We start from the raw sequence: 12980 nt of genomic DNA on the forward strand, positions 1-12980 counted from the left end.
AAGCTGACATGGAAAACTATGCAAAACTAAAAAAGGCTGTTATTTGCCTTCAGTCTTCTTTTCGTGCTAAAAAAGCTAGGCAGTTGTATAAAACCAATGTTGCTGCACGGTGCATACAATCATTCTTAAAAATGTGTGTAGAGAGGAGGCGTTTTCTTGAAAAGAAAGCAGCAGCAATAATGATCCAGTCCGTGTTCCGATGCCAGAGAGCAAGGACTCGCTATAAATTGATTCAGAGTTCGGCAGTTGCTATTCAGAGGTGGTACAGAGCATGTCACAGGGGTCGTTTACAGAAAGCAGAGTATTCTGCTCAAAGACAAGCGATAGTAATTATTCAGTCTGCCATCCGTGGTATGAAAGCAAGAAAAATAGCAAGACAGATACGAGCAGCAAGAAAGATTCAGTCTTTTCTTCAGATGGCTGTGCAGCGTAGAAAATTTATTCGACTTAGAAGAGCAGCTATTACGTTACGAGCCTATTACTTAATGCATAAAACTAAATCACAGTATACAAGCTATAAAAAAGCAGCAGTTTTCTTACAAAGGTGCTACCGATCCCACTTGACTGTGAAATACCAAAGAACTTACTTACAAACCCGGAGGAACATTATCATTGTACAGGCTAGAGTCAGAGGATTCATTGAAAAGAAGAGGTTTCACAAACTTAAAGAAAGCACAATAAAAATTCAGGTAATTTTGAATGTATGGTAGTGGTTTTGGGATATGGGTTGGTTTTGTTTTATTCTTTTGTGGGTTTTATAAGATTACTGCTCTTACAAACAACAGTTTAAAGCTATCTGTTAAAGTAGCATCAATTTCTGAAGTACTTCATGGCAGGTGTGTAAAGCTTACTACCACAGCACACAGAAATGAGTCTCAGTTCCGCGCTGTTCTGTCTTTCCTTGCTAAGGTTCTCATGTTGGAAAGTAACATCCCCTTTTTCTTTTTTCTCCCCTAGAATTTAACAGCTTCAAATGAGTTCTGACACTTGTGTGTGTTTCTGTGGCTCTTTTAAGAATATTTTTGTCCTAACTGGCTGTCATGTATATAAATATTAGTACCTTAATGAATGTTTTCTTTGATTGGAATGTGAAGGAAAGTGGTCTTGATGTGTTGAAATGAGTGGACACTGGTATTGGGTGTAAAGTGAAGGGAATGGCAAAAAATGCATGACTGCCGTGTTCTTTAAGGCTCGTATTTAGGAAGGTGCGAGTAAGTCAGTCTTGTTAGTTGTTTTAGATGTATTAAATGGCCCTAGACTAATCTGAGTGCCTAGCTAACATTATGAAGAAGAATGTAAGGAGAGAAACTGCATTCTTACTGTGCGTTTCAGTTGGTACCTTGAATGGCACCACATGAAACTTACTGTGCAACTGTATGTGTGATTTCCCAGAGGTACCCTAGGAAGTGGTAAGTGTTTAGTTTGTTTTCTTGTTCCATCATTGATGCAGTGAAAGCATGGTCAGCAAGAAGTAACGAGAATTGTTTTGTCTCTAAGTAGCGAGATAAATACCCAGCAGAAGTAGGGAGGAGATTGTGCACCTGTACTCAGCACTGGTGAGGCCACACCTCGAGTACTGTGTCCAGTTTTGGGCACCTCAATACGAGAGAGATATCGAGGTGCTGGAGCGAGTGCAGAGGAGGGCAACGAAGCTGGTGAAGGGCCCAGCAAACAAATCATACACAGAGCGGTTGAAGGAGCTGGGACTGTTTAGTTTGAGGAGGAGGAGGCTGAGGGGAGATCTCATCACTTTCTACAACTATCTGAAAGGACACTGTAGAGAGGTTGGTGCTGGTCTCTTCTCACAGGTAAGTAATGACAGAACAAGAGGGAACGGCTTCAAGCTCCAACAGGGTAGATTTAGACTGAACATTAGGAAAGAATTTTTCACAGAAAGAGTGGTTGGGCACTGGAATAGGCTGCCCAGGGAGGTGGTTGAGTCACCATCCCTGGATGTGTTTAAGAGACGTTTAAATGTGGTGTTGGGGGATATGGTGTAGAGGAGAACTTTGTAGAGTAGGGTAGATGGTTGGACTCGATGATCCCAAGGGTCTCTTCCAACCTAGACGATTCTGATTCTATGATTCTAATACCCATCCAGTGTGAGTTCAAAGAGGCTTAGAAGACTAGTTACTCTGAAGTGCTGCTCTTTTTTTTTTTTTTTTTTTTTTTGAGGATGAGAGAGGAAGGTGTATTTATTTCTTCTTTATATTAATTATGATTTGTATGCAGTGGGAGTACACTTGGTTTTTCCCTTCTGGGAAAAGCTTTAAGTGACTTCCTGTGGTGGCCTTAGCTATTTAGTTATTTTGCCCTAAGGGAGATGTGGTTTCTCTTCAGGGTATTGTTGGAATGAAAGAATTTTTTTCCCCCCAAATCAGGGAAGAAAGGGAAATAATCTCTCATAATAATTTCTTAGGTTGCTATTACTATCTTGTTGGAGAGCCCATGCTCTACTTAACTGATAAGAAAAAAAACGTGCCTTCCTCACCTACATGTTTTGGGGGGGAAGTGGCAGCTTATTTTCTGAATATTTAATTTATATATCCTGAACAATGTACATACGATTACTTTGCTTGAAAGATTAAAAAAAAAAAAAAAAGAATTAATCGGGAAATCAGAAATGTATTTACTTATATTGTTGTTTTTCTAACAAGCCAGTGAATACAGCTGTACTTGAAAATATGCAAACATCTTCCCAGTCAGCACCATGCAAATGGTGAAATATTCCAAGATTATGTCTTTTTCTTTTTTAAGGCATTTTTCCGTGGATTTATTCAGAGACAGAAATACCTTCAGTGCAAGTTTTCTGCTGTATTAATACAACAGCACTACAGAGCCCATCAGATGCGAAATATTGAACAACGAAGATACCGTCAAATGAAGAGAGCTGCCATTAGAATTCAGGTAATCCCAGAAGGTGGGGCTTTTTTAGTGTTTTGGTTTTGTTCTTTTACTCTCTCTTCTATTTGTTTCTTCATGACATAACTATTTTTACAGACATTAAAGAGAGTGGCATTTGTGGTATTTCCCTAATGCATTTCACTTGCTTTAGAAAACATCTTCCAGACATGAGAAATTAGATATTTGTAATTCCGTAGAGATAGGAATCCTAAAAGCCTTTCATGCTAACATGACTTTTTTCCTTTTAATTTTGTTTGTTCCATTAAACAAAAAAAAAGTTTTGATTTTTTTTTTCTTTTTATATATTTAATAGGCATCATATAGAGGATATAAAGCCAGGCAGTGGGCTAAGAAAATGAGAGCAGCACAAGCTATTCAAGCCTGGTTTCGAGGTTGCAGAGCACGAAAGGAATATGCATCTGTGGTAAAAGCTATACATGTTATTCAGAGTCACTTCAAAACAAAACAGCAGCGGACCCGGTAATACTGAATTTGATATAAATTTCTCTACTTGTCAAAGCTTTTATTAGATAATTATTTAGTACTGCTTTGCATGCTGGCAAATGCCTATAGGTTCTCAGGCTCTGACCCTGCAGCATATACAAAACATGCATGAACATAATCCTGTTGATGCAGGTGGAATTATTCCTTTGCACAAGATTTTTGTTATGCTTAAATATTTTTCTGGACTGGAAGCTACCTCACAGACTTAAATTTTGCATTAAATTTTTGGGGATCTAGAAAGAGTAGGCCTTGATCTTTTTTTCACTTCTCTTTTTTTACAGGAAGGATGGTCTGGATATTGTTAAAATTCCAGCATAAAATTAATAAGAGGAAAAGTTATTTTGTTATAATGGAATAGTTAAACTAGCTTGTGTTTATTTGGCCGTGAGACAGTTTTACAATAAATGCGCTGCTAGATCAGTCTCATAGTTCACCTCACTCAGTCCTATCCTCTGCCAGTAGCAGCAGAAGATGCTGTTTAGTGAGAGTACATTAACCTGAACACTTTCTAAGGTCCTCTCTCAGCATCCAGGCTTATTAGATTATGGTTGCTAGAACTTACATCCTTGCCTATTCCCTTTATCTATCCTTTTATGAACCTGTTGTATGTCAGTTTATCTAATGTCTTTTAAATTGCTGTCTCCTTCCCCAACCTCCTTTGGCAGCAAGTTCTGGAAGTACCCACTGTGGGAAAACAGAAAGCATCTTCTATTTTAAGCCAGTCTTTCTGCCAACATTGCTGGCTATCCCCCTGTTCTAGTGCTCCAAGATTAGGTTGATAACAGCTCTGCTTTCACAATATCTATCTTAATAATTTTGTAAACCTTCACTGTTTTCTTACTTAAAAAATGCAAGTGTTCTTAACTTTTGGAAAAAAAATTAAATGCATTTTCATGTTAGGTTTCTGAAAATGAAGTTCTGTGCACTTACCATTCAAAGAAGATGGAGAGCAACCCTGACTGCACGAATGATTCAACATCAGTTTCTGGCAACTAAGAATGCTGCAGTTACGATTCAGTTGGCATATAGACAGTACAGGGCTAGAAGACTTTTAAGAAAGGTAAATTTTCACTTGTACTCTGCGATGTCACGGTTGTTTTAGAAGTTTTCAATGTATTTGAGTGATTTTTGTCATCAATAGAAAGAAGTATAGAAAGGAAAAAAGGTGGGGCCAGAACAAAGATTGTTTAAATCAAAACTGTTCCATCTTCAAAATATTAAATTTCCTTTTTTTTTAAGCAATGTTTTCTTGTTTTCGAACAGTTCCAGTTGTTGAATTACCCCTGTCTATACTGAGAGCAAGATAAAACGTAAAACTTTCTGCTGGCTTTATTGCTTAGAAAGGATTAATTTAAACTGCCCATATTTGACCCCATTTAGGTGTGGGGCGAGACCTTAAAATTGTGAAAGTGCATTTTTATATAAACTACATGAGTTTGCTTCTATTTCCTATTTATTTTTTTTTTCTTATGATGGAAAAAAAATCTGGAACTAAAATATAAATGTGTATTGATCATGACAGGAATGAACAAAAACTTAATTACCAATGCATTCTTTAAAATCTTTTTCAGAAGCTTCAAGCTGCATGTGTGATCCAAAAAGCATACAGAGGTTTCAAGGCAAGAAGGAAACTTGTTGAAGAAAAAGCTGCTGCTGTAATTATCCAAAATCATCTGAGGGCTTGGCAGGAAGGCAGGCTTCAATTTATGAAATACAACAAAACTAGAAGAGCTGTCATTAAACTGCAAGCATTTATAGGGGGTTATTTAGTCAGAAAAAGCGTTGATATACTTCAAATTAAAACTATACGTTTGATGTAAACTATCTCTAGAGCTCTTTTAGCATTAATTCTGGCTGGGAAGGAGAGGAAAACCTGATCACTTGTTGTTGAACTCAAATTCTTGTTGACTGCTTTGAGAATTGGGGGGGTCAGAATAGGTCAAAAATAGAGTTTGATCCTTTTCACACAATCCTTTAGTACTAAAAGAGGTTTTCATTGTTGGCTGTTTTATTTAGCTTCTGAGATGTTTGTGGCTTACCTATAACTATACTTCTGCACACACGCGCTTACAACAACTGTTCTCTGCTATATGTTAATGTTGTTGCTTACAACCATTTCTCTGTTATTGTTCAGAGCCTAGTACTGAAGAAAGGTAGCCTACTTAATTCTGAGGTAATGACTTCTGAGGCAATTCTTCAGCATCTAACAGTATATTGCTGTGTGCTATGGCCTTTGCATAGACGATCAGCTACCTCTGAGTATCAAAATTAATGATGTTCCTTGTTTTCTTTCTACAGAAACAGAAGAGGCTACTTTATTTTGCAGCAGCTGCGTATCATCATATCTCTGCAATTAAAATTCAAAGGGCGTATAGGATTCACCTCGTCTTAAAATTTGCACAAAAACAGATCTCGTCTGTTCTTACAATACAGGTTAGTCTAATTAAGGATGAATGGTTTTGTGTAATACAGTGTAATCTCTTTTCTGTCAGCTAAGCTGTAGCACTAAGACACTGTAGTTCCTTCACATGCAAAAATAAAGCTAAATTATGGACACTGATTTATTAAATAATGCTGCTTATACCCAGCTAAGCATAATAGAGTGGATCTCAGCAGGCTCTAGAGGTTTAAGCACTTTAAAGCTGAGGATGGATGGAAAGTTTGGGTTTTTTCAGACCCTCAGGCTTGCTCAAAGAATCTGAATGCTGTCTTAGCCTAATTCTTTACATCCTATTGCAAGTAGGAAAGATCAGACTCGACAACCTGTAAAGTATTGTGAAATGAAGAGCATGACCTTACACCAACAATCCCCTGGGATACAGCGATTTATTTGATTGGATGTTTCTAACCTGCCAGTGGTACCAGAACTTGTCTTAAGTTGCAGCATTTTTACTATAACCTTGTCTCACTTATCTAAAAGCAAGATCAAATATCAGATCTGCATTGGAGCACTGCCTAATAATAAAAATTATCTCCAGGTCTCCAAACTGACCATTGGCTTACTCCCAATTAGCTGAATGGAGAGGCTAAAATGGGAACCTGAAATAGCTGTTCTGTAGTCAAGGCTGTTACGGCAAACTTTGCCCCAGCACTCCTCCATATATATACAGATCTGTTATCTCTCACCATAAGCTATATTTTCCCCTTCAGACAAGAGTGAATGCGTGGAAGAGCCTTTTTTTTGCTCAGATTTGGCATACTGTACCATTTATCCCTTCTCTGTATATAGAGGGGAAGAAACAGCTAAGAAATGAAAAAGTGGAGTGGTGGTTCTCCTTAAAAGCCAGCCAACAGAAAGAAAACTCCTAGGACAGAATAATGCTGGGTGCAAGTATGAACTGGGAGAGAAGTGGCTGGAGAGCAGCCCTGCAGAAAGGGATCTGGGGGTGCTGGTCATGAGCAGGGTGGCCTGGCAGCCACGAGGGCGAACCGCACCTGGGGGTATGTCAAACACAGCTTAGCCAGCTCGTCTAAAGAGGTGGTTATCCTGGTGTTGGGTATCGTTGTGCGGCCTCACCTTGAGTACTGTGTGCAGTTCTGGGCTTCATGATTTAAAAAGGATGTTAAGGTACTCAAATGCATCCAGAGGAAGACAACAAAGCTGGTGAAAGGGCTGGAGGGAATATTCTATGAGGGGCAGCAGCTAAGGACTTTAGGTTTGTCTAGTTTGGAGAAAAGAAGGCTGAGGGGTGACCTCGTTGCTCTCTACAGCTTCCTGAGGAGGGGAAGTGGAGAGAGGGTGGTGCGGATCTCTTCTCCCTGGTGTCCAGCAAATAGGACACACTGGAATGGTTCAAAGCTGCTTCAGGGGAGGTTTAGACTGGACATTAGGAAGCATTTCTTTAATGAGAAGGTGGTCAAACACTGGAACAGGCTTCCTGGAAAGGTGGCCAATGCCCCAAGCCTGTCAGTGTTCAAGAGGTATTTGGATAATGCCCTGAATAACATGCCTTAACTTTTGGTCAGCCCTGAATTGGTCACTAGACTAGATGATCGTTGGAGGTCACTTCCAACTGAAAAATTCTGTTTCATACAGAATGCTTCCCTAACTGCTCATAGGTAAGATTTTATTTTACAGTCTTGCATTTCAGCTACCCCAAGGCCAATCAGAGCTGTGTCATGGTGCTTATGTGACTGCTAGTGGTGTTTATAGTGCCTGTATCTGTCAAAGCTCACGTTAAAATAGTCCTTCAGTATTTATCAATGCTTGTTTAGAATGGGAAAAGGGAATTTAGCGAAAAATCTTAAATAAATACAGAGAAAGGTACTTGAATTTTAAACAGAGATGGTTCCGAGCAAAAATGCAACAAAAGAGATTTCAAAGAGATTATCAAAGAATCATTCAATTACAACGTGTGATTCGAGGCTGGCTAAATCGCAGAAATGAGGCAGCAACCATAATCCAGCGAAACGTACGGAGATTCCTTGCCTGCAGACATAGGAGAAAATTTGCAGTTGGAGTCATTAAATTTCAGGTAAATACCTCTTTTAAGAAAACAACAAATGTTTTTAATTTTATTTTTATTTTTTCATTTTTCTCTCATGGGTTTTTGGGGAGAGGAAAGGTGTTTAGTTTGGTTGGTGCGTTTATCAGTTAAATTGCAAGCCAGGTCAGCTTCAGTTTAGACATCGAAGCTCAATGCAAACAGATCATGAAGTAATATTAAGCAGATACTGGTTGAGGTGACTTACGTGGGAGTGTGAGTGGAGTGTATATGCATGGGTTTTTTCTTTGGTTGGTTGGTTTATTTTTTGTCTTGAAAATCCAGTGTTTGGAAGATTAAACACTGAGTGGTAGTTACTTTAAAATTAATAACTGAGGTAATTAAATACTTTCAGACTTGTGTAAAATTGATTTGGAATAGTAATGGAAGTACTATTCTATTGTCTTTTCTTCACAATGTTTTTCTCTTTGTGAAATTCCTTTTCTGTAGGCATTGTGGAGAGGATATTCCTGGAGAAAGAATAATGACACACCAAAAACTAAAGCTTTAAGACGCAGTTTAGAAAAAGCTAATGAAAAAAGCAGAGAAGAAAACAAACTGTGCAACAGAACTGCAATTGCTATTGAATACCTTCTAAAATACAAGCATCTCTCTTATATTCTTGCAGCATTAAAACATCTTGGTCAGTATTTTGTTTTATTATAACTGACAGAATTCCAGGATGATAAAAACTGGAATTTTTCAGCTAAGAAGAGTTCATAATGAAATTTAGGCTTTCTGCATGATTGTAAAATGTGAATGTGTTAGAGAGTGTAATGGGGCTTTTTTTCCCCCACTAAAACTAGATTATTGATTTAAGAACAACATTAAAATAGTTATGTAGAGAAAGGAAATCCTATATGATTGCTCTGATTTCCTGGCAGTCCTAGTAATACTATGTCAGTCATATTTACTGTGAATATATATTCTCCATAGAGTGCTTTGTCTGCTTAATTTTTAGTCTGGAATACTAAAAGTATTTAGAAATACTTGTTTAAATCAATTGCGGTTTTTACTTCTTTGCGCTTCTACTTAAAAATAAGAAAATAACCTGGTTTGCAATTTAATTGCTTGAGCTTCAAAGTTTTAATTCCTTTTTTTTCTTTAATGATCACAGAGGTGGCTACCAGGCTGTCCCCGCTCTGTTGTGAAAATATGGCCCAGAGCAGAGCAATCTTCACTATTTTTGTTCTGATCCGAAGTTGCAACCGGAGTGTTCCATGCATGGATGTGATCAAATATTCAATTCAAGTTCTCCTTAACGTTTCAAAGGTAACTTTAATATTTTCTTTTGCAGGTTTACAAGCTGTAGACTACTTTACTGTAGTTTTTATGTATCCACAAAATTTCTGAATAAATTTGAAACAACAAAATTAATAGTTTTGAATACAAAACGTTTCTGAATTTGAACGATGTTATTTTGAAATTATTATCCACTTTGTAATAATTATGATTTAATTTTCCTTTTGGCAAAAGAAAATTATTTGATGGGCTTAAAGTAATAATTTTACCTTGCAACATAATCAGTTAAAAGTATCCCAACTATTGCATGAAACTGTGTAGAAATGCATGAAATAGTGTAGAAATGCAAACCTGCAGTAGTTAGGATAAACTATTGGTTTTTTTGAGGTAGAAATGTATGCATTCCAGAAGACAGGCTACTTTTCCGAATTTGTGCCATAGAATACACCATACTTACTCTTTTTGATTTCTTACAGAACCGATTATTTTCATAAATACCTAAAGCTGCTTCAGTACTGTAGTAGTAATGCAGTTATTGAGTATTGATTGATTGTTCTCGAGTTTTTTATTTTAAGATTTAAAATATTTTTAAATATTAAATATCATAGTCTTTGAGGATATATCCATTGTACAGGCATTTACGTTCAAATTATTTTATTTTTATTTCAGGAAAAAACCCTTAACTTTTAGGGTAAATTTCTCAAAACTTATTCTAATTTACTCTTCTATTTTAAATGTAAAATCAGATTCTATGGGTCTCTAAACAAGGGGGGAGCACAAAAGGTAGCTATTTGTAACCTGTTATAATAGTGTAACATATAGAAGTGATTTTTATTGCTTGGATGCCAGATCAGCTACAAATTTAATGTAGAGGAGAATATGGATTCTGCTTTTTCCTCTAACCTGAAAGGTGTTTTAAAGATCTGTCTATATAAACCCTCTCTCTTGTCTAACAGTATGAAAGAACTACTCAAGCAGTTTATGAAGTAGAAAATTCTATAGATACGTTACTAGACCTACTGCAAATGTACAGAGGAAAAGCTGGGGACAAAATTGCAGAGAAAGGAGGAAGCATTTTCACAAAGACCTGTTGTTTGTTGGCCATCCTTTCAAAGGACTCAAAAAGAGCTCTGGTAAGACTTAAATGTTTTTGGGTTTAATAATTGGATTTAACATGCTTTTCTTGCATGTTTTGGTATTATTTGTAATTTATTTTTTTCTCTCCATCTGTACCGTACTTATTATGGCTGTACTATTAATTATGACTAAACTCTGATTAAAAAAAATGCTTTTCCAAGATAGTGAAAACACTCAACACTTTGTGCTTTGTATGCTCTGGTCACACAGAGCTATTAAAAAAGACGTTGAGGTTCTGTTCCTGCAGTCTTTGCAAGACTGATATTGCAGTCCCTGCTTTCCACAGGATTTTGATGCCTTTCTATTAATTGCTTAACCTTAGATATAGTTTAGTTGCCACTTAATTAACTTTTATTCCATTTCTGAAGGTTTACTGTTGCATTGCAGATAAAGTTAATATCTTTATTGTCAGTAACAACTGGCAATATAATTGTCCATGACAATTATATGTGTTGACATACTCTGTTGTAACAGAGACATAGCCTGTTTCTGAAAGAAATTTCCTTTATTGATGCCTATTGCTAGAATCCCTAATAAAGTTATTAGGGCAGCCTGAGTTCTATGCTATACATTCACTAGCCGTATATCCGTCAGATATAAGCTCTTAAGTTATCCAGAGACCTCTGACATTGCATTATTCTTTCACTGCTGGAAAGATGGGTACAAACACTGATTTGTGTCTCAGTACCAATCATTGAAGGCATATGCCAATGACATAAGTGAAATTCGGTTTTAATGAGAAATTAGTAAAATCTGACTTGTTGTAGGTGTGCTGGCTTTAAAATGGTTTCATTGTACTTGTGGGTAGAAGTTCAGCTTAAATTAGAAACATTCCGTTTTCATTGAATAAAACAGATTTTGTAATTTCTTATGTTGCTTTTGAAGTCATAGTGTTAACTGTGTGCTATTTTCACCTTTTCTCAGGAAATCCGAAGCATACCAAGAGCTGTTACTTGCATTCAAAGCCTATATAAACTTACAGCCCGGAAACACAAAATGGATACAGAGAGAACACTTGTGAAGCAGAAAACAAACACTTTCTTAAGTGGAACTTCCTTTGTTCCAGTAACTCCTCTAAGAATAAAAACAGTTTCAAGGTAAGAGATTAAAAATTAGTCTGCTGCTTTTGCTGTAGCAATATAATACTTTAATGACAAGCCACTAATATTTTCACAGAATTAAACCAGACTGGGTTTTGAGGAAAGATAACATGCAAGAAATTGTGGATCCTCTGCAAGCAATTCTGATGGTGATGGATACACTTGGTATTGCCTGCTACTGAAATGTAAATGATGTATATGAAAGTATATTTGTACAGCATGTATGTAGTAGACAGCTAAATGATTTTGGAAGAAAGCGAATAAGTATCAAGCTACCTTTGAAAATGTTTTTTCAAATTGTACTTAACATTTCTGTAACTTTTTTGTATTGTATACAGCTTTGTAAATCCTTTTTTGTACTACTACCTAAAGGCATTGTACAATAAAATCATAAGCCCTGGAAATTTCACTAGTGCAGTTATTACACTAGTATTTCACTAGCATTGTTATTACACAACTGTGAATCTTACGAATAGCATGGTATTCCTCACGGATTAAATATCGTAGAATGCTATTAAGAACAGTTGTTTGTGTGGGACAGTTATGCTGGCTAGTCTGATCTGGAGAGGTATAGGTAGGAAGGGACGCATACTCTGTGGATTTCAAAACTGGCTACTGTTTTTGGGGAGCTTGAGTTTACTTTCTAGTAAGGTTTTGAGGGATCATGTGTGACTGTGGAAAATTTTTTTTTTTAGAATTCCCATTTTTTTTGAACGCTACAAGATTATGATGGGACAGTGGGATGTTGTAAGAGTGAATTTAGAAATTCTGACCTGGTGTTTTAAGGGAGGTGAATTGGGAGTGCTTTCTTCCTATAAAGTGAACAGTACACACAAGCATGTGTCTCATCTGGCTGAATAGACGGTGTTCATCGTGACATCTCCCCTACATTCTGTTCTCCTGTGCCTTGGAATTGCATTGTCTTCGAGCGAGGTCGGGAAAATAAAAACTGTAATTATACCCTCCCACCCCCAAATTTAAAGATTATGCTTCCCAAGGGTGGAATGTGGTGCTAAATCAACTGGCAGCCATTAGTCAGTTAGGTGATAATGCATTGTAAATAAGGCTATTTATTTATTTTTAAAAAATACTCAGAGGGGCTAGCTGTATACAATAAGACCCAACAGTCAGATAACAGTAGTGGCTGTATTCTTAATGTAAGAGCCTCCAGAATGAATAATATATAGAACGCAACTGACTGGTTATCTGGGGGTAGGCTGGAGGAGGTGGGGAATTTTCTGTTTCCTCTTATTTCAGCCAAGGTAAATAATCTGATAACAGAATGCCCTTTAGACTTGGAACTCGGGAGGTTTTGAGGGGAACAGTATTGAATTAGTTTAAATCGTTTCATAAGCTTGTTACCTTGTTTCACTGTAAAATGATAAATTCTGTCCTCTTTACTGATGTAAATTATGCCAAATGGAAGTTGAATTCTGCAAGTCTAGTGTTTAAGGTATCTGGAGAACTAAAATAAATGAAATTAGTGTTCAGTGAAGTAACTTGTTACAAAATACCATGGATGCTAAGTCATTTGTGAATCCTTTTGAAGATCCAGTTAATTATTTACAAAAGTAGTACTTGGAGTTTTCACAGGTGGTGGAAACTGTTA

The 12980-nt window shown here is 36.9% G+C and overlaps 1 protein-coding gene across 1 annotated transcript in view; it reads left to right on the plus strand.

The window, feature by feature from the left end:
- ASPM (asp (abnormal spindle) homolog, microcephaly associated (Drosophila)) overlaps positions 1 to 11641 on the plus strand; it is a 32253-nt gene extending 20612 nt beyond the window's left edge. Inside the window, exons 20-30 of the mRNA XM_009884932.1 lie at positions 165 to 689; positions 3218 to 3384; positions 4309 to 4408; positions 4983 to 5188; positions 5694 to 5841; positions 7692 to 7883; positions 8343 to 8535; positions 9010 to 9164; positions 10091 to 10267; positions 11196 to 11368; positions 11448 to 11641. Of these exons, the coding sequence (XP_009883234.1) occupies positions 165 to 689; positions 3218 to 3384; positions 4309 to 4408; positions 4983 to 5188; positions 5694 to 5841; positions 7692 to 7883; positions 8343 to 8535; positions 9010 to 9164; positions 10091 to 10267; positions 11196 to 11368; positions 11448 to 11553 (2142 nt within the window). The 3' untranslated portion in view covers positions 11554 to 11641. The remainder of the gene's footprint in view (positions 1 to 164; positions 690 to 3217; positions 3385 to 4308; positions 4409 to 4982; positions 5189 to 5693; positions 5842 to 7691; positions 7884 to 8342; positions 8536 to 9009; positions 9165 to 10090; positions 10268 to 11195; positions 11369 to 11447) is intronic.
- The last annotated feature ends 1339 nt before the right edge of the window (positions 11642 to 12980 follow it).

This window comes from Charadrius vociferus, unplaced genomic scaffold (genome assembly GCF_000708025.1).
Source record: "Charadrius vociferus isolate BGI_N301 unplaced genomic scaffold, ASM70802v2 scaffold163, whole genome shotgun sequence".
NCBI lineage: Eukaryota > Metazoa > Chordata > Aves > Charadriiformes > Charadriidae > Charadrius > Charadrius vociferus.